At 37.5% G+C, this 22,107-nt stretch overlaps 1 protein-coding gene across 1 annotated transcript in view; it reads left to right on the forward strand.

Moving 5' to 3' along the window:
• Nucleotides 1-22,107, forward strand: part of LOC109037293 (dynein beta chain, ciliary) — a 684,333-nt gene that overhangs the window by 490,698 nt on the left and 171,528 nt on the right. Inside the window, exons 41-42 of the mRNA XM_072296415.1 lie at nt 9,339-9,644; nt 13,436-13,606. Coding sequence (XP_072152516.1) covers nt 9,339-9,644; nt 13,436-13,606 — 477 coding nt within the window. The remainder of the gene's footprint in view (nt 1-9,338; nt 9,645-13,435; nt 13,607-22,107) is intronic.

A 22,107-nucleotide genomic window follows, 5' to 3' on the forward strand; every position in this document is an offset into this window, starting at 1 on the left:
TGGAGTTCGCAGACCGTAGAGTACCTATATTGAGAGAATATGGCCACTGGGTCCCATGAAGAGGCTTAGGACCCAAAAATGGCGGTGCTTTGTTATGGTTTTTGAGGATGGGAGGGGGGTCATTGCCAACTTTTGACGGTTATCACCAACCGCACTTGCTGCCAACCTTACTACATCTAAGATCATTTTTCTCAAAAATTGCACACGATTAGCCTTAAAAATATGTAAAAAAGTCGCAATAGTGCATTTGGGTAAAGTTCTCGTTACGATACGCAAAGACAACTACATTTTGAATCATTTTGCATTACATTAACTTTATGGCGTCCGCCATTTTTGGGTCCTAAGGGCTCCATTCAGCCTAAGATGGCTGAGCCAATCAGAGGTGGTATCTCCAGTGGCCATACTCTCTCTTAATATAGGTACTCTAGCAGACCGTAGACCGCGGACGAAACCCTAACCTCTCGATAATATCATCTTCTTCTGTCTTCTTCACGTGCCCTTCTATTTTGTTATTTGTCAATCCTATTTAGTCTCTATTTGTATTTTGACCCATGATCTTCGAACTTTCATATCTGTTGAAACAATTCAGGATTTTATAACTATCCAATAATTACGGTTTTATTCATTTATTGGTTGTCATTTGAAATGTGATGGCATTTATGCCCAAATTTCTCATCTTATTTCGTTTTCGAAAATTATTATCGAGCACTCCTAGGCAAGTTTTTATTAGATGCTTCACAATGGCAAGCTTCACACCATGGATAAATATATACTACGTATATATATACTACGGATAAATATATACTACGGATATATTTATGCGTTAAATGTTAAATATATTGATGCGATAAATATATACGTCCATGTTCACACCCATTATCAGCATCAGGTACACATAAACATAATGCAGTGGCGCCCTCCAGCGGTCTGCGCTGTTAACACCTACCTCGCTGTGATTGGCTCTCTGAAGTATCTACGAAAATCACCGATCGTCCGCGGTCCGCGAAGAATCCTGCAGACGAAATAAAAGACGGCTAATACAGTGATAAGCAGTACATAAACAAACCTTTCCGAATCAACCGTTCATCGCGCGCGCTTTCAAATATTTTGAATATTACCGCGAATATTTAATTTGACGGACTACAAATCATTATTTGCACACTTTTCATTGTAATTATTTCTTAATTTTCTTGATTCTTTTCTTATTTATTAGATCTGTTGTCCAAAAAACGGCGCTTCCACTTGGAAGCCAATTTTTTTTTGGAAATCGATCGGAAATCGATAGGCCTTAAAATCTGTCAGAAACTCCTCAAATCGATCAGAATTCGATCGTTCATAATCGGCTTGCAGATCTGAAACTTCGAAAGTCCATCAGGCCTTCACCGATGCCTCCGCGAATAAAGTTAGGGCCCAAAAGGGCAGCCAACCGATGAATTTCGAATGTCCAGAGCGATTTACAAATGCAATTGTTACGAACCGTCGTTTAGAAAGCATGTATTTGGTTTACTTTTTGCATAAATTTACTTATTTTTGCGAAAGAACGCTCATTTATGTACATTCTTAGCCATCTTGGTTAGAATTGAAATCTGTAGGCTGGCAGTGAAATTTTGTGTGTTAGAAGTTGCTCAGAAGGGTGGCTGCACTTTCGGGCCCTAAGCCCTCCATGAACCGATCTTTCCATACTCTCCCTATACAGGTACTCTAGCTGCGACACGGAAGCGTCGCCCATCGCAACCTCCGCACAATCGTCTGATGGAGGAGCGGACTCGAGACTGAAACGCGACGAGCCTCTCCTCTCTCTGCCCCGTACATAGAGTACAATAGAGGCGCAATGTACTGAGGTGCCGATGAAGTCACTTTTGGAGGCGGCTTTGTCCAGTGCTCCGGAGACTAGTGTGCGGCGACTAGCGATGACGCATGCGCAGAGACTCGCGCTCAACGCTCTCCACTCCCGACTTTCGAACGGTAGTAGAGCACAAGTAGAAACACGTCGTGTGCTAGGTCCACACACATGAACCGGCTAAGTAGGCCAGTAATAAGTCTGAAATTGAGTCAATATATGAATATTATCCAGGAGTAACATACATTTATGGACTCATTATGGCTCCGAATATCTATTCAAAGCGAAATTTGCAAAAATTGATATCGATGCGGAATTAAAAAAAGCCGAAAAAACACAAGTAGTCGTTGATTTCTCCGTAAGCCACCGAGTTAAGAATTGCCAGTTGGTTCACACTTGCTATAAGTAGGAAATTAAATCCCTATATGAATATTATCCAGGAGTAACATACATCAATGGATTCATTATGGCTTTGAGTATCTATTTATAGCAAAATTTGCAAAAATTAATATTTATTGAATTAAAAATTGTCAAAAAAACACAAGCAGTCGTTGCTTTCCCCGTAAACCGCCGTGATAAGAAATGCTGGTCGGTTCACACTTGGTTTAAGTCTCAATTTACGTCCCTTTTTGAATATTATTCAAGGCTATGATACATTAATGGATTCTTTATGGCTTTGAATACCTGTTTATAGCAAAATTTGCAAAAATTAATGCTGATTGAATTAAAAAATGTCGGAAAAACACAAGCAGTTTTTGATTTTTTCATAAGCCACCGTGATAATAAGTGCCGTTGGGTTCACACTTGGTTCACACTTTTCGGAGCACAAGCAGCTCGGAAAGGCCCGTTCATGGATTGACTTCATCGGCGCTCCAGAGCATTGCGACTCTACATATTGTACTCTTTGGCCCGGTGCCGGACACGGGAGCTGTCAGCAATAGATTTCGGGTGCAGTGCAGATTGCAAAACGACGGGTGGCACGACTGCGGATTGCACAGGAGTTAGGGCGCTCGGATGATCTAAACAAACTTTGGCCGCGGGGTTGAAGAATTGAATCTCTAAATTGAATCGGACATCTGAGGAACTAACGAACAGCTTGTGGGCTGTAAAAATTGACGACCTGTAATACAGATGGACATGATTCTAAAAAATCTCTGAATTTTAAAAAGAGGTGGCGGGGGATTCAAAATAAGTTGATGCTGTACATGCTAAAGTAGGTATTATATATTAAGCGGAAAATTTATCAAAAATTAGAAATTTAGAAAATATTGACTCATCAAAAACTAATTAGCAGTAAATGTATATACATGAATTATGGTTTGTGTTGTAACGTCACCATCAACTGGTACCCTGAATGTGACCTCAAAATGCCATTATCAAGACGTCATCAAAGGATGACTCCATGACGTCATCAACGAGACTCGTTTCCATCGACGTCATCGACAGGTGCCTCCATGACGTCATCAACGGATGAGTCTATGGCGTCCTTGATGGGTGTCCCGATTACGTCATCGGGGGGGGGGGGGGGGATTGCTGGTAGAAATAGAATTATCATTTTCTCAACTTAGGGGGATAAAAATACAAGAGGAGAAAGGTATGAAGCCTTGTCTTCACGGGACGTTTTTATAGGATTTGTCCCAAATTCGAATCGGAGGAATGAAACTTCTGGGATTTTTCCCAGTTACCGTCTCCACGGGACGGGGCTCATACAGTCCTGCGACTAGTTTGCGCGGGAAGATAAATTAGTTAAAGTCGAGTATTTAACCGGGATTAAAATAATAGTTGCACTCAATTGACAATTAGACACATTATTTTAACTAAACAAACATGAACAATGTAGTGATGAATAAAATATCGCACAATTCGTTTTCACTTCTTCTTCTCCTTTCAGTGGGCCCTAGGGGTACAAGTACCATACTTGGTACTGGGAAAAATATCGATTAACTCAATATTTTTCCCAACTTCGTAAGTGGGATTTAACCGTGGGACAAATCTCGTGAAACGGCCCGTGGAGACAAGGCCTAAAGAAAAAAGTAAAAACATTTAGAGCGAAAAGAATCACTCTCAAAACTGGGCAACCACTGTTTGACCAGTTATTCCAATTAATCAGTCCACTGCCCCTTCTTTTATATCGACACAATTCCCCTTTACCTGCACTTCTTTTTAATATACTGTTAAAAAAAAGGCAGCGTTCGGCCCGCAGTCCGGACAAGAAAACTTCTATAAGTCAAAGTTCTAAAATGACCCACACGCTTCATATAGGTATTGTTCATAATATATTCTCGCGGAGCGCCCTAACTCCTGTGCAATCCGCAGTCGCGCCACCACCGTCGTTTTGCAATCTGCACCCGAAATCTATTGCTGACAGCTCCCGTGTCCGGTCCCGCATCAGGCCTGTGCGGTGTACGCTGCTCGAGGCACAGCGTACTAGCGCTGTAATTATTGCCGTGGCCTGATCGTGGCCACTACCAACACGAAGCGACGCGACGCGACGCTTCGTGTGGCTCCGTGTTCCTCGTCGCGAGCCCCAGCCCGGACGCTGCAGTGACTTCTTCGTATAAGTAGTACTCCACGAAAATAAGCCATGAAAGGGGCCATAGCTTGCAAAAATCCCGGGTAGCGATGTTTTCATCGATTCCTATGTAATTTTTGACGCTGAATCCGAATTTCAACTTTGCGCCATTAATTTCGGACCGAAAAGTTGCCAAATTTGGCAAAAATTGCCTAAAATCGGTCTTTTTTCCTGATTATGGCCTGTAACTTGCCAAAAATTGATCTGACGATAAAATTAGTTATTTTCAGAAATAAACCTCGTTTAATTTCCTATAAAAAAGTTCCTATACTTTTTTTTACTCAAGGCAAAATCAAGCGCGATGGCGGGCTCCGAACTTTGTAAAATGTGCGAAAATGGCACATACTGTAATGTGTTGGGTTATCCTTATTATTTACATCAATTCATTTCACTAAGTGTAAATTTTATCATCTTCACTTAATTTGTCCAGAAATTACTCGTCAAACGATTAAAACAGGAGACATCGGGCAAAAACCACGAAAAACACAATTTTCGCTCATTTTTCAAAGTTCGGAGCCCACCAGCGCGCTTTATTGTGCCTAGAGGAAAAAAGTATAGAAACTCTTTTATAGGAAATTAAACGAGGTTTATTTCTGAAAATAACTAATTTTATCGTCAGATCAATTTTTAGCTTAGAGGTCATAATCCGGAAAAAAGGCCGATTTTAGGCAATTGTTGCCAAATTTGGCAACTTTCCGGTCCGAATTTTTTGCTGCTAAGTTGAAATTCGGATTCAGTGTCAAAAATTACGTAGGAATCACTGAAAGCATTACTACCCGGGATTTTTGCAAGAACCGCAAAAAAACGCGATTTTCATTCATTTTTTTAAGTTCGGTGCCCGCCAGCGCGCTTAATTTTGCCTTGAGCAAAAAAGTGTATAGGAATTTTTTTATGGGAAATTTAACGAACTTTTTTTTGAAACAACAAAATTGTCGTTAAATCAATTTTGGACGAGTCACTGGACAAAACCCGCAAAAAACCAAATTTTCGCTCATTTTTCAAAGTTTGGAGCCCGCCAGCGCGCTTGATTTTGCCTTGAGCAAAAAAGTGTATAAAAACTTTTTTTTAGGAAATTTAACGAGCTTTATTTCTGAAAATAACTAATTTTATCGTCAGATCAATTTTTAGCAAGTTATAGGTCATATTCCGGAAAAAAGGCCGATTTTGCCATTTTTGGCAACTTTCCGGTCCGAATTTAACGGCGCAAAGTTGAAATTCGGATTCAACGTCAAAAATTACATAGGAATCGATGAAAACATTGCTACCCGGGATTTTTGCAGGCTCTTTTCCTTGTTTCCTGGACTACAGGCGGTGTTCTCGCGTTCGCATTCGCGTATAGCTGCTCGATGATTCAACGTCTTTCATTCGCTCCTTGCTACTTTACGTACTATGAAGTGATTTTCCAATTGCTGTCACAGTAATTGTTTAAAGTTTATTAGCGTTCTTAAAAAAAGAAAGAAAAAAAAGAAATGATAATAATTTCCCATTGCCTAGCCAAGGGAGGCAGTGCTTCCCTAGCGCACATGCAGAAATCATCACTGTTATATCGTTCTATCGTATGTTATATTGTCGTGTTAAATCGTGTTTAACTTTCTGTTGTCTTATGACAACAGAAGTACATGAATTCTTTAGTGTCATGACAACAAAAGTACATGAATTCTTTAGTGTCATGACAACAGAAGTACATGAATTCTTTAGTGTCATGACAACAGAAGTACATGAATTCTTTAGTCTCATGACAACAGAAGTGCGATCTCAAAATTTGAAAAAAATGACAGATAACTGAAATTATGGAACGAATTGATGCGATGTATCGCTCGTCGCTCTGACACAAAAATGGCAACCGTCGAATCGCCTAAACTGCAACTCAGCTTCTTTCGGTTACAGCTTAGCTTGCAACCTACCTCTAGGTATTTTCAGATGCTGACGTCAGTGTCAGAACAGCCGAACTGATCCAGAAGCAAGAACAACTTGCCTTTTTTTATCTCGTACGGAATTGGTGAAAAACATTTCAATTTCTCGTCCAGAATACGATATGTTTCATGATTTTTATTTTGGTTGATGTTAACTTTTTACAATGCGCGCGATGTTCTGATAATTCAGTTTTTGTGTTTTTTTCTTCTCTTTATAGGAATGGAGAATAAGGATTTCTTGACGAAAGTGACTTCAACCAAAAATTATCAAAAGCAATTTATATTATGAGCCATTACCTCCCACACGCACGCACACCCTCCTTTCCTCCCTTCCAGAGCCTCAGCCTGGTAAAAATTAGCTACGGGAGTTGCGTTTAAAAATAGCATAAGAATTCTTATGGCCGACTATAGAAAGCGATAGAAAATCACATAACTTCAGTTCCTAACCGTATAGTTCCCATCGCCGGGCTGTACATTTCATCGCCGAGCTATAGCTATATCACCGTCGGCTATAAAAGGCTGGAAGAAATTGTGTAGCCGGCTAAAGAAGCCATAAGAAATCTCATAGCTGGCTATATGTTTACAGTATTTTGGAACACAGATCTTATAACCAATTTTTAGCAAGGTAGCCACCCTCATACTCATACACATTTCCAACAAAAAAAAAAAAAAAAAAAAACCTTAAGTGTAATTAATAGAGGGAGCAGTTTTTTTTAAATCATCATTGCCGAGTTGGTCTTATTTTTTCCAAAAAAGCAAGAAACGGAATTATCGCCTCCAGAAGTTGATTTATTACATGTTTTGTCACATAATAACAAGTGCCTGCCCCTGCTGGCACTGTAAACGCTGCGATGATATTTTTCAGCATTCTAAATTATCGAGAAATCCTTTCATTCACACAAAAATATCAGCATTATACGTATAAAACTGCCAAGAAGTTCGAATGGGGTCGTCTAACTTTCGAAGTCTTCCCCGCCCCCTCTTCCGCTGCAGCATTCAGTAAAATTTCCAATTTTTCCCCGTTACTCATGACAATCATAAACGAAGAGAGGCGGGCAAAGTAGAACACTTTCTTTCATCGCGCTACAGAAAGTTTTTTTCAACTACCTAAAACATTCTGTTGATTTATATTTGAAGTTTCATAGCTTTTTTATCAAAAGAAGGTGAAAGAAGCCGAAAAAAGTTTCAAAAAGAGCCAAAATAATTAGATACAAAAAAGAGGGCAAATTCCACTTTAAGCAACGTAAGTTGGGCAAAGTGGAATTCAAGACACCGCCCCTTGAAATTGTATTAGTATTTAAAAAGAGCAACCGATTCAGTTAGATTTTATTCTCGAAATTGAAACTAGAACAATTACTGATCAGGGAGGATTCATGGATTTATTAATTTGACACTTTTAAATACGAACAAGCTCTCACGAGGACGAAACAAATCTGGCGAGGGCTGGCTGGTTACTTTCGTGATTAATTATTGCTTATGTTGTTCCTTTTGCATAAAAACAGTTTTTAATGGATGAGCATCCTCTCTAGTTTCGATTTCAAGCACCACAGAACGAATACTATTTTTAAAATAACCATATTCTACTCTACCCACCCATTCCACATTGCCCGTGTCCCCATAGGTTTTCACGGGCGCGAAATTTACGGAGGACCGGTTTTCTATTGAAGTCCTTTTTATTGATTATATTGTTGTTTTTTGCATAGAAACACTTTCTAATAGATGGGTAGCCTCTCTAGTTTCCATTTCGACCACCAGAGTTGCCATGTTGTCCACAAGTATATCTCACCTTCCTCTTTAGGGGGAGACATAATCTGACAAATATTTTGGGGGCCTTGAGTTACTTTGGGGTCGTGATCTTGGAGATTTATGTGAAGCAGCCTCTGATGGTAGTGAGGAGAGGAATATTATTGAGGCTCAAATCCTCACGATTTATCGCAAAAAGTTTGAATTCTAGGGAATTATAGGGATTATTTTCCACAAATACCTTGACAGGGATGCCATGCAAAGAGAAAATCTTTTTAAGTTCTGTGATGACGGCAGAGGCTCTCTTAGAGGGAAGTTTTTCTAACTCTATCAATTTGGAGTACATATCTACTCAAACTAGGTTGTCTTTGTTCCCGTAGTTCAGAAGATCACTGGCAACATACTGAAATGGACGCGATGACTGTTGTCTAACAATCATTAGTTTTTTTATATTGTTCTTGGCAAATTTTTGGCAAGTGTTACAACTATATACATATAATTCTATGTCAGTATTCATTTTTGGCCAGTACAAAAGGTGATTTGCCCTAGCTTTTGTTTTGGTTATATCAGCATGGGACTCGTGAAGTTTTTCAAGTTTTATTCTAGAAATTTATTGTCAAGAAATATGAGCAATTCCTCTATGGAAAGGACATTTCTGTATTGATAGAGATAATTTTAAGGAGATTGGAACTTTCGTCTCTGAACTCGGCCATCCATTACAATTAGAATTTTCAAGGAGAGCAGAGCAGGGTCTTTGTCACATTCATTCTGGAGTTGAATTCTAAGATCATCTGATACGTTCAAAGAGTGCACAATTTCATGTAGGGATGGGTCTGTGTCAATGTGTGGGGAGCAGGCTCAACATGTTCTACTGAGAGCGTCTGCGATATGCATTTTTGAACCTTGAAGAGATCGCACATCCATGTCATAGATGGTTAATTTTAGCCTAGTTCTTTGGGATCTAATGGAAGGAATTTTTATCAATTTGGAAGGTCTTTTTTCATTTCTTTCACGATTGGCTTATAGTGAGTGTGAACAATTATTTTCTGACCACTGATGAATGAATGAAAGCGTTCACAAGCGTACAAGACTGAAAGATTTTCCTTCTGTATTTGGCTGGATCTAATTTCAGTGCTGAATAGGGCTTTGGAAGCATAATTAACTGGTTTCCCTTGTTGCAGTATAATACTGATTCTAATCTTACAATCAGACCAATACTTAATGAAAACATTTTGTTTGTAATTTTCTGGAAATGCTTAATTTGTTATAGTCAAGCTTGACAAAACAGCAGAACAACTTCAAAATCGCACTGAAGCAGCTAGAGGATGAATTACTCCTACGACTATCTTCGGCTGGAGGTGAAGTTTTAAGCGACAAAAATCTTGTCCTAAATCTTGAACAATCCAAATTGATGGCGAAAGATATTGAAGAACAAGTGGTCGAAGCCAAACTGACCGCTGCTGAGATTGACAAGGCAAGAGAAAAATATAGGACTGCCGCCACTCGAGCATCTATTATCTACTTCATCATGAGTGATCTGTACAAGATTAATCCAATTTATCAATTTTCTCTCAAAGTAAGTGCTCCAACTCCTTACCGAGAGTCTTATGATGAAAAATTTCTGATACTTGATTACGTAAAAAAGAGCCTCTTTCAACGGTTATAGCAGTGGAACATCGTATTTAGGGAAATCGACAATCAGTATTTACTAGCGAAAAGCCTGTTACTGAGGTCATGGGTCTGGAGGCTCCTAAAATATCTGTTAATTTGTCCGTGTTGTTGGTATTTTCTGGACCAACCGTGCCAACTGACAGGAATTATTTCCATCAATTTCTTACTTTGCACATTACTTTGCTTCAGGAATTGCATAATTTCCCAAATTTTCTGATGTAGTTATGTTTTCGAAAGATTTAACATGTGAGTGTTTGGCACGTTAAAATGCCATAATTACAATTAAGAATGCCACTTTAAAATTTTTATTGATACAAATTTATATCGAATTAAACATTTACATACATAATTAAAAATTATAATTTTCAATAAGTCAAGAAATTAATTAAACCAAAAATTAAGAGTATGTTTTTCTTCAATTTTTTTTAACCATATGTAAGATTTTCAGATCTAATGCCGAAATTTTCGTTATAATGATGTTGGTTTACGCATATGTTCCTTTCTCTCTAGTATTCATTTTTTAAGATTCACGTTTACTCACTCTCAAAACTGAAAACTCAATCTGCAAAAGGTGGTCAGCAATTGTAGTTGATATCTGTATTAATAGATACCGCTCTCCGTTTTCTAACACATTCAAATACTCGACAATCGATGTTTTTTACTGTCATGGTAAAGAATAGAAATCATTGACTATCGTTGTTTTCCACTTGACTAAACAAACCTATGACTTGACAAAACTATGATAAGATCAACAACCGCATAGGTCGAAGATAGACGAACAAAGATTTTAACTTTCCGTAATAGCACTGTTGATGACGTGGTGAATTTGCCATAATAATACTCTTGATGAACCTGGCTAATTAATGACTTGTGTTTTTCCACATTTTCTATGATGTAATTGGACGTATTTCTGCCAATTGGAACTATGTGCATTAAGGCATGAGCCCTGAGACATATTAAAATATATGCATAAAAGGGCTCATTTCATAATGCACATAGTTCCGATTGGCAGAATTACGTCTAATTTTGTTTAAAAGTTTGTTTGGTTGAAAAATTAGTTTGGTTGAAAAATTTGCATTCTAATTGCATTTTCAGATACAATAAATAAGCACTAGCTCAAATTTGAAATACAGTAGGCAAGATTATAAAAAAAGAAAGAATTTGGTGGGGGAGAGGGAAGGGGGGTTGGAGAGAAAAATCTAGTCTTTACGTTCTAATTTTTGCAACAAATTTTTTCTAGACTCCTTTAGCACATAATTTAAAACACATCCTTTTTGAATAAATTGACACAAAATTTCTAAATAAACTGCATTTACGGTGTAAACTGTATCATCATATTTCATTAATTTGCCTTGTTTTTCGTTTTCGATAACAGAAACTTTTATGTCACTTGATCTCCTCACCCTAGAAAATGCAACGCACCTTGCGTCCATGTGCAAATACAGGATCAGGAAGGTAAATTCCTACTTTATTCATTGTTTGCCCCTGGGACTTATTTACTGTCATAGAAAATGCAAGCGTCATAGGAAACTGTCTTTATTGTAGTTGGAACTCTAGGTTGTTCTCCTCCTGCCTCTTGAGTTCTCATTACAATTCCAGGAATGAATAAAATGTTACCAGCAAAAGAACCGGTTAATAATTTTTCGAATATTAAATTACGATGTAATTCTGTTCCTAAAATTCTAGTTCCGTTAGGTACAAAGTCCTTTTTTGGTATTTAGGTTCCTCAAGAGCATTATTATGGCACCAACTTTTATTTTCAGTGAATGATTCGAAATTCCTGATGGTTTTAATTCGTTCAAAAATTCTATAGGATATTGAATTTTCTATTCAATTGTCGCGTTTGTTATTTCGCCATAACTAAGATATGTTTTAGTTTCTCCTTCTAATAATTCCAATATTTTGTCATGTATTTCATTAACGTCTTCGTTCTTGGCAGACAAAATTACAGTAGACGTTAATTTTTCTACTTTTATAACAGAAATTCGTTTACCAAAAATATAATTTATCAATGAATCCTGTGTGTTTCCTGATGCTAACATTTTATTTGAAATTTCATTGCAATCATCCGATAAGCCATCAATTTTACCTGTTCTTCCATTGCCGATATTTAATAGCCATTCACTATATTCTGTGTCTACAAATCTTTCATTGATTGTCAAGTTAAGATGTTTAAATTTATTCCACAAATAATGGGATTTAAATGTTTTTTCTAAAATATTTGATTTATTTCCGTGAGGTACAACTGGAAGTGTGTCTGAAATCACCTCCTAAAAGTATAATCTTCCCTTTAAATAGATTATTATTGTTTCCAGTAACATCGCGTCGTAATTTTTCTATTGCTGATAGTACGTTCCCTGTCGCCATAGTGGCCTCATCAATTATGATGAAATCAGATTTGCTAATTAAGTCAGCATCCTTAGACGTGGCTCTTATAAGCGACACAGAATTCTTTAAAAATGGTAAAGTTAGTTTAAATTGTAAATGGTATGTTCTCCCACCAATCAGTAAATTAGCTGCAATTCCAGTTGAAGCAGTTGCAATCACACTACGTTCATCGACATGTAATGTAGCAATCAATAATTTATAAAGGAACGTTTTCCCACTACGTCCTGGTCCGTTTAAGAGAAATAATTTGTTCTTACTGTAAAATTTGCACATACGTGATAAAATTTCTTTAAATGCTAGTTTTTGTGCTTTGTTTAGTAATGGTAAATTATGGTCAACATAATCTTTTAATTCTTGAATGTCGGTTTCTTCTTTGGTGCTAAAATCAAATTCTTTTGGTATGGGAAGATTATTGTCGGAATATTTTTTTCCTTGCAGTTCTATCAAGTCTCGAATTTCCAATAGAGCAAGATTTTCACAATGAGAGCAATTATCATTATGTTCAACATGATTGTGTGAGAAATCCTCGGATATTTCAGTTTCAAATATTTCCCACAGTACAAAACAATTAGTTGCTTCTCCGTCCGTGCATATTAAAGCAAAGATTTGTCTGATTTGATGTTATACACCCTGTATAATACTGCATCTGGCAGCAGTATTTTGTCGTTTTATTTTAAATTGCAACCTCACCCATTAAATTTATCTTAGATCAATTGTAGAACTAGATTCTTAACGAACATGGTATAGGGAATGCAATTACCGCAAAGCATTGGAGACAATCAGCAAAATAGCAAAATCCGCTGCCACGAGTTGGTGCAGAGTACCCAATTCTGTAGTACTCCTGACCATGTTTTTATCCTCGCATACTTCGATGATGAAAATCTGAAACCACGTAATTCCATTGCGGCGTTTTAATATTTTCACTCACATTTTACTTTTCAAAGAGAAGCAAGCCAAACTTAATGGCTTATAATTTACATAAAAAATTCTGGTAACAGGAAAAAGAAGCAAGGAACTTTTAGGATATGTCGTTAACTAGTTTTCCAAAGAATTAAAAATAAAAAATAACAGGATTGACAGGAAATCTGCCACGTTGTAAACGGAGATACATGGTATCGCACTTTAGGCATAATCTAATTGTGTTATGTTTTAAAATTGTTTCGTAAGTACCGCCTCTTTCTTGGAATTTTTTTATCACCTTTGCGAATTTTTGTAAGAAATTAATGAAAGCTATTGCAATTAATACCAGGTTTTGTAAATGATTCGCATTTAATTTTTTTCTTTTTTTTTTCCCCTTTTTGGAAACAGGCATTCAGCATTGTTTTTCAAAAGGCGATTGTATCTGCAGAGCCATCGGTTGACATCCATGAAAGAGTAAGGAATCTGGTAGACAACATTACTTTCATGATCTTCATGTACACAAGTCGTGGACTGTTTGAGAGTGATAAGCTAATTTTTTTGGCCCAGATGGCAATTCAGGTAACCAAAAAAAGATGTTTTTTTTTTCTTATTGGTCCATTGGTCCTTCAGACACTCTCATACATGGGTCATCGAAAAAGTAAAAGGTTCCATACTTTATGTATTCCGAGCAAAAAAAGATAGATCAAATCGAAATGAAAGCTCATAAGAAGCAGAATTTTTAGCATTAAAATAAGCCCAATTTTTTGAAAATCGGTCAAGGAGTTCGTGAAAAGATTCAATTTTACTGAAAGGTACAAGGCGGATATTGGGACGAAAAAGAGTCTAAACGGGACATTCGCTTATTTGACAATATTTTATCGCTGAATCCTCTCAAAACTTGGCGTTTAAAGTCATTTTGGAGGAAGGAATCGAACTTCATCTTCAGTATTTGTTTCATAGTAAAGATACCGCCAAAAAATTTGCCTATCAAATCTGTATTTTAATCCACCTGATAAATAGATTAGCAAGATTATGGTGGCAATTGAACGAGAGCGTCGTTTGGGTTTTTTTATCAATAAAATAAACATGAATTTATCTTCAAATTAGGATACTGCAAGCCGATTATAAAGATCGAATTCTGACAGAAATTCTGATCGATTTGGGGATGCTATCGATTTAGAAAAGCATTGCGCTTATGGGCCGGTCAAATCGAAAGGACAAAAATCGATGCAAAATTGCAGAAATACGGCCCTAAATCGATCAGAATCCCGGAATCGATTGAAATCCAAATCGATGGGTCCGGACCCATCGATTTGGATTTCCATCAATTTTGTGAAAAATCGAGTTTTCCATCGATTTGGGTCACGCTTCACGGGATAGTTTTAAAGATGGCGAATCTCGTGCTAGTCATTGAGAACTACGAAGATGTTGTAAATGAAGATATGGAGGAGCGAATACGAACTGAGGAGAGAAGAATATTGAGAAAAACGTTAAGGGACAATTGCAACTCATTTAACATGCCAACAAAAGTATTTCAGCAGAATTTCCGCGCAAATTTACGCGCGGATTGTCCTTTATTTTTTATTTATTTTTTTTTTAAATTTTTTTTTGATTTTTATTTTATTTTTTTTCCTACGCAAATTTTAAGGCTCCTTCTGTTCGTTATGTCTCCATGATGAATTTCTCGCTCGAAAGAAGTCAGTGGGCTGCGCCCATGAGAATTTTTTAAAAATCAATATCCATTGTACATTGCCAGTCAATGAACTCAGATAACCAAGATAACATAAAAGAGGGTGGGTGGGTTCATTCCCTCCCCCCTCCCTTAAAAAGATTCGTCTCAAAATTGGAAGTATACTTATTTATGAAACTTCAGCTATCGCAATAAATTGGATTTTTTTTGGCTTTCACAAATCTCGACCCTCCCTTCCCCCCTAAATATCGCGTGGAGATAAAAGTTCATTGACTGCCTTTGGCCTTGTACAGTAGACATTCCATATCTTGGGTTCTACTGGTCCGATTTTGACCAGAGAGGACATAAATTTTTTATGCAAAGTTAGCTTGGCTGGAATCAGCACTTGGAAGATGTGCACGAAAGTATCTAGAGAAAGTAATCTAGGAATATTATTTCTCAGCAAATCTGGAATATTCTATGAATTCTATGAATATATCCAGGACTTCTAACCCTCCGAAGGGCTCTCCACCTCAGGCGATATGCGTTATCTACTCTTATGATTTTAAATTGCAGAGCATGATTTCTCCATGACAGCAATTTGAATTTAGGCCTCACTATGCAATAAAGAATTTTAAATTCTGATTTCAACTACTTACACTTAAGAATTAATTAATTTTCCACTTATTTTTTCGCAAGACTATGAAGGAAGTTTGCACAAATATTATAGGGGAAAGAAGAACCCCAAAGAGTATAATATGAGAAGGATTTTAGCTTCATTGAGGCTGGCTCTACTGAAACAATGGGCTGTTGAGTAGAAAGCAACAAGGAGATTTTTCATGATTTCCTTTTATGAGGGGAAAAATATGATGGGACGTGTTCTTGATTTCAACCGCCTTAGCTCTAACATGTAAAAATACTACCCAGCGAGACTGCGGGATCTAGGTAAATGAATCTGAGAGAATAAGAACTTTACACAAAGAAACAGGAAAAGGCACATGAAAATTTGTAACTGAAACACCAACTTAGATATTTTAATTGGGATGAAAGTGCAGGCATACAAAGAAAAATTTGCATGCAGCAAAAAACTGAATGGAAGAGTAAATATTATTTTGACACCACTATTAAGATTTAAAATATGAGATCTCTTGAAGACAGAATTGTTAAACCAAGCAAATGGTGCTAAAATGAGGTGTATCATTTGAAAATTGAGTTCACTGTGCATGGATGGTTATGGAGATGTTCAAGGTTCAAAATAAAAATTGAATGAAACGTATAAAACTACAGCTAGATAGGTACTTACAGAAAATTTTGTTCCTCTTTGCGACATTCTAGTAGATTCAAGTGATGAAAAGGGAGTTGATGAAACTTGGTGGAATTAATGGCTGTTTACAATCAACTTATAGTCTCCGCAAATCCTTAAAATGTACGATAGAACAAGCGGAAGCCATAATTCTGAGTGACACAGCTATTTAGAATTGGTGAAGTCCATGGTGACTTGTTGCTCTAGGTAGCAAGTGTTTACTTAAAACATTTTGAGTTGAGCACATAACTGAGAAGAACTGATGATAAACTGACCGCTTGCTGCTGTGAGATTGGACTAATTGAGCTTGTTAAAAGCTGATTATCCTGGAATTTAGTAACTATCAGGACTCTTAGAGTCCCCTCATGATTGCACAGTTATTATTGCTTGATAAATCAATCCTTAAAGAGGCAGCATATCAAGATAAATAAACCTCTGGTAAGGCATGCAGTCATGTAGATATTTCTCTATAAGGCTCTCCTATGGGTTCATTGTCAATCATCACTCGGACCCATCATGGAAACGCTTAGGGACAAAGATAAAAATCAATGACGATTCATTTAATCAGTAAGGAATGGGAAAACTTTCTTCTCAAATACTTTATGGTATTTTAATACTGCATGTGTATTTGCACTGTTGGACCAATACACTAGTACTGGTTAGCTACGCTAACCTAATCGCAACCAATGATCCGATGAATTACAGTTGTGATGTTATGCGCAACCAGAGGATTTTGGAAGTGAATTTCTTAAATGGAGAAATGATATTATAAAATCTTTGACACATGGTACCTGAGGATGAGAGATATAATTACTAATGAAATCACAGATGATAAATGATTTGGAAGCTGCCCGAAGAAGTTTATCATAAGCGGCGATGTCTATGATGATTACTCAGTATCCGGCACGAACTAGTTTTCGAAAATTAGAGCACGCACTTGCGAGGGATTACACTACAAATTACGGATGAAATATTAATGACTAAATGTGAATAAGGACCTCGTGTATCACCATTGAATAGCTTTGATCGGTATTCAGAGAACGAACCAATATCTCGTAGATCCGTCACACACACCACTTTCCGGTTTGCTAACCATTTCTCCAAAGGATAGAATGTGATCCAAATTGACTGCCATATGATTGAAGTATTGTAATGATCTAATTAGTTCGATAATATCATCAAAAAGTAAAATAACTGACAAGAAAACACTCATTCACCAAGAGACTAATTGTAAGAGAGAGAGAGAATACAGTGATAAGCAGTACATAAACAAACCTTTCCGATTTCCGAATCAACCGTTCATCGTGCGCGCTTTCAAATATTTTGAATATTACTGCGAATATAGACCGTATTCGATAACGGTTCGATGTATCGTTTGGTTCAAAACAATAGAACATAACCTCAAACCAAACTCTAAGGATATTAATTGGAAAAGCTGAAAATGAGAAATTTCCTGACAATTTCACTTTGCATTGGCATTTGGTACTCAAAAGAATAAAAAATCTGTTTCAAAAGATCCGTTCTCTCAGATTTCTGAATTTACTTTTGAGGCTAAGTTTATGTTTTGAACCAATCGATATCGATGCAACCTCACCCGTTTGATGTATCGAATACGATCTATTTAATTTGACGGACTACAAATCATCATTATTTGTACTCTTTTCATTGTAATTATTTCTTAATTTTCTTGATTCTTTTCTTATTTATTAGATCTGTTGTCCAAAAAATGGCGCTTCTACTTGGAAGCCATTTATTTTTTGGAAATCGATCGGAAATCGATCGGAAATCGATAGGCCTTAAAATCTTTCCGAAACTCCTCAAATCGATCAGAATTCGATCGTTCATAATCGGCTTGCTGCTTCATTATGAATATTCCCATCATCTTACCTGTCGCAAAAACCGCAGCAATATTTGGCGAGGGGAATGAGTTTATCGATGGGCAGACATTAAGTAATGTACATCCGAAAATCGTTAAGAAGCTACCAAACATTATCATTTTTTGACATAGTAGCTTTTGTTCATGAATGGGAGGACGGAAAAATTGATTTTCAATCAACATTTCTGAAAAAGCAATGAGGAAAATAAATAAAGAGGAATGTCAATGGTGTTTTCGAAAGTTTTCACGTAAAAAATTCGAAATGTGATGATGGAAATAGTAGATACAATAAAAGTATTTAACATCTTACGTACAAAGTAAGAAAGTATACTAAAAGCCTCTCAGAGTAATTCGATTTTTTCTTCTTGGCTAACTTCGGTCTTAAACTTGAAAGGAGATCAGATTACAATAAGAGATGGTGCATTAAATCCTCGTTTGTTGCCACGCTGCGCTGCTGTTACATTTCCGGGTATTGAGTCTCTCGATCTCTGTAGATCTTCATGTTTGATCTCTTGAGGGCCTTCAGAGAAAATTCCGATAGGTTTCTGGTAGCACAGAGGTTTAAACCTTAAGTAAAAAGGAAAGGAATTGCTATCTTATAATAAAGAATATTATACGCGGTCCGCCATGTCCTTGAACTTCTCGGCCTCGTCCCGCGGCCCCCTGTGTCCCACATCCCTGAGGATTGATCGGCGGGACCCCTGCGGCCTTTGTTTTGCATGAATCATGAATCTCTCTCTCTCTCTAGGTGCCTTTTTGGTTGGGAGTTTTCCTTCATGATTCTCTGATTACTAAGGGAACGATGTGCCTGAAGCGAAAAGGTGCTACTTACTTTGTTTACTATGTGCATTCCTACCCAGACAACGTATAAAATCATCTTGGTGCTTACGTTAAATCTTTCCTTACATAAGGAGATGGTATACAATAAACTTTAGTTGCGATGACATAAATTTTCTCAACTGCGAGCTGATTATTGAAACTATATCAGTACGACAAGGCAAGACAGCCCTATCTTAACCATGCAATATATCGTATTTCGATCTCTTATCAGACTGCTTCAAACTTTCAATAATCGGCCTGCTGCAATGAAACCCTTTGATAACTTTCATCATTATGATTCTCCATTTGCCCATTCCGGTGAACTAGAGTCCACATCGACCGATTGATTTTAAACGCGTAACAGGGTGAAAAGGAGAGTGCCATTTTAATTAATAATGGGTTTACTTTCAATGATAAAATTAACCAGTCTATTTTCTGTCGCACCTTCAAAGTCGGTGTTTGTATCGGGCAAGAACCCTGATAATCAACAACTTGGGAGCCGCCTTTAACATAGGACTTTTATGTAATGTTCTATCCCCTGTGTACGGTAGGCACAAAGCCAGGATTTACAGTAGGGACATCACCTGTGTTAAGGGATACTTTTTATGTCTTACATTATCTGACACTTTTTTTTTTCATAATGAAGCTTATGATAGAATGCGAGCTAAATTCTGCAGCTCAGTGCAGGAGCTTTATCATTTACGCTATGCTTATACCCAGTTATGCCTGCCAGGTCCTTTGACAATTCGAATTGCAATTTCTCCGAGCTCTAATTTCATCATTAGTAATGACATTGCAAACGCTTGATAACGTCTCATAAAGATAGCGTTTGGCAAAGTAAGTATTTATCAATATTTTTTGGTGTTATGAAAGCTGTCTGCAAAGCTATAGCATTATGTATCTTGAGAAATGTGACCAGTTCACTCTTCATCAGAAAAGATTAACAGCAAAAGTTGATCCTTTCGCGAGCAAAAATTCTGAGAGGTAGCCTTCATTATCTTTTATGAATCAAAAGACTCCATTCAAAGAGCCTTGCACAAAAAGGGCTAAAATTCGCCCGTTTTCGGGCCCTCGAAATTGGGGTCGGTGTGAGGTATTTTTTCATCTATAGGGTGACCCTTTACACATAATAAAATTTCAGATTGAGTATACGCACCGTTTTTGAAATATGGGGGGGCAAAGTCCCCGATTTTTACTCATATTTGCAGGTATTTTATAGTCGAACTTCGGCTGCTACAAGGTACCGGATGTAGATATTGAAGCGCGGTTTGCGGTGATTTGTCAAGCTATTTCTGGATTATTTTTTCACATCTTTTACAAACCCGCAAATGGTTTTTCGGGGGGGGGGGGGGGGGAGCTTTATTCATACTATCATGACCGTTCGTATACGTCTTACTGGCATTAATTGCTTCGTTCTCGACTCCTCTCCACGCCGTAATCATGATGGTATTTTCTGTTAGGAATCTTTCTTCTTCTTTATATTTGACCAATTCTAATGTTGTCTCCCCCTTTTTCCCTTTTTAAACCCCCCCCCCCCCCAATTCTAAACACTCCCTCTCAAGTGTATATTCCTGTGCGGCAGATATGAAGGTGTTATTTGTGGGGAATTATTTTTCTGTCTTTATGGTTGATAAACTTTGACCCCACCTATTTCCTCCTTCCCCCCTTTACCCCTGTTTCACCCCCCCCCCTAATTTCCACCGTACCTTACTCGAAGTTGTCTGCTCCCTCCGCAGCAGAAATGAGGATGTTTCCAGCGAAGAATTTTTTACTTTTTTAAACTCAATACAAGGGAGACACCCCCCACCCTTTTTTCTCTTTCCCATCCCCCCTCACTAGTTCATATTTCCTACCTTATTCCCTCTTTCCACTGCCCCCCCCCTCTTTTCTCTTTTTTACATGCTTGAATACTTTTTTTTGTGAGAGTATAATAGTTATCGGATAGTGTAATAGTTACCGGAAACGTCCTCATTTCTGCTGCAGAGGGAGCAGACAACTTCGAGTAAGTTACGGTGGAAATGGGGGGGGGGGTGAAACAGGGGTAAAGGGGGGAAGAAGGAATAGGTGGGGTCAAAGTTTATCAACCATAAAGACAGAAAATAATTCCCCACAAATAACACCTTCATATCTGCCGCACAGGAATATACACTTGAGAGGGAGTGTTTAGAATTGGGGGGGGGGGGGGTTTAAAAAGGGAAAAAGGGGGAGACAACATTAGAATTGGTCAAATATAAAGAAGAAGAAAGATTCCTAACAGAAAATACCATCATGATTACGGCGTGGAGAGGAGTCGAGAACGAAGCAATTAATGCCAGTAAGACGTATACGAACGGTCATGATAGTATGAATAAAGCTCCCCCCCCCCCCCCCCCCGAAAAACCATTTGCGGGTTTGTAAAAGATGTGAAAAAATAATCCAGAAATAGCTTGACAAATCACCGCAAACCGCGCTTCAATATCTACATCCGGTACCTTGTAGCAGCCGAAGTTCGACTATAAAATACCTGCAAATATGAGTAAAAATCGGGGACTTTGCCCCCCCATATTTCAAAAACGGTGAATATACTCAATCTGAAATTTTATTATGTGTAAAGGGTCACCCTATAGATGAAAAAAAAGCTCACACCGACCCCAATTTCGAGGGCCCAAAAACGGGCGAATTTGTGCATGGCTCTTTAAATGCTTACTTCATGCCAGTTATACGATTCGACAAATTATTTGGTGAAGCTACTCTAAGCAAAATCAATCAAAATATTCTCCGCTAGCGTCAATATAGGTATACTGTATCAAGGGGCGGTAGCCACCCCCCCCTCCCCCCGGGTAAGCTTACAGTGTAGTATTTGCAACAAGTTTTTCTCTTTTTCAAATAATTTTCTGACTGAGGCCATTTTAACTTGAGGTTGAAATTCAGTCGATTATTACCTGAATCGCTCAAATTCAACGGAGTGCATAATAGGTATATGCACAATTTTCTTAACTTCATGTTTCAAGTCACGTTCCTAGATGTTATACTCTGTTAAAAGAAAAAATACTTTTGTGGCCGATGAAGCTTGGCTTGACGCACACTTTTATTGATAAATTATTTACCTCTTACAGGAAATACTTTTTATAATGAGTGAAACAAAGAAAAAATAATTTTAACTCTTTGAATGGACTTTCCTCTTAGTGGTCTCACTGTTATTTAATTTAAAATTTTAGTGGCTGAATGTAAGTATGTCCAACAGTTGAGTTAAACGCAGTAAAAGTTGCAGAATTAATGTTGAAACTTTATGAGTGAGGATTAATTTAGGCGGCAAAAGAAGTTCATTCTAAGTAGCCTACACTATGACAATTATTTGCTAATCCATCAGTTTTAAAAACATAATGTACCCTTTTTCGATGAGAGAAGTTTAAACTCACCAAAACATTCGGTAA

Source organism: Bemisia tabaci, chromosome 2 (genome assembly GCF_918797505.1).
Source record: "Bemisia tabaci chromosome 2, PGI_BMITA_v3".
Classification (NCBI taxonomy): domain Eukaryota; kingdom Metazoa; phylum Arthropoda; class Insecta; order Hemiptera; family Aleyrodidae; genus Bemisia; species Bemisia tabaci.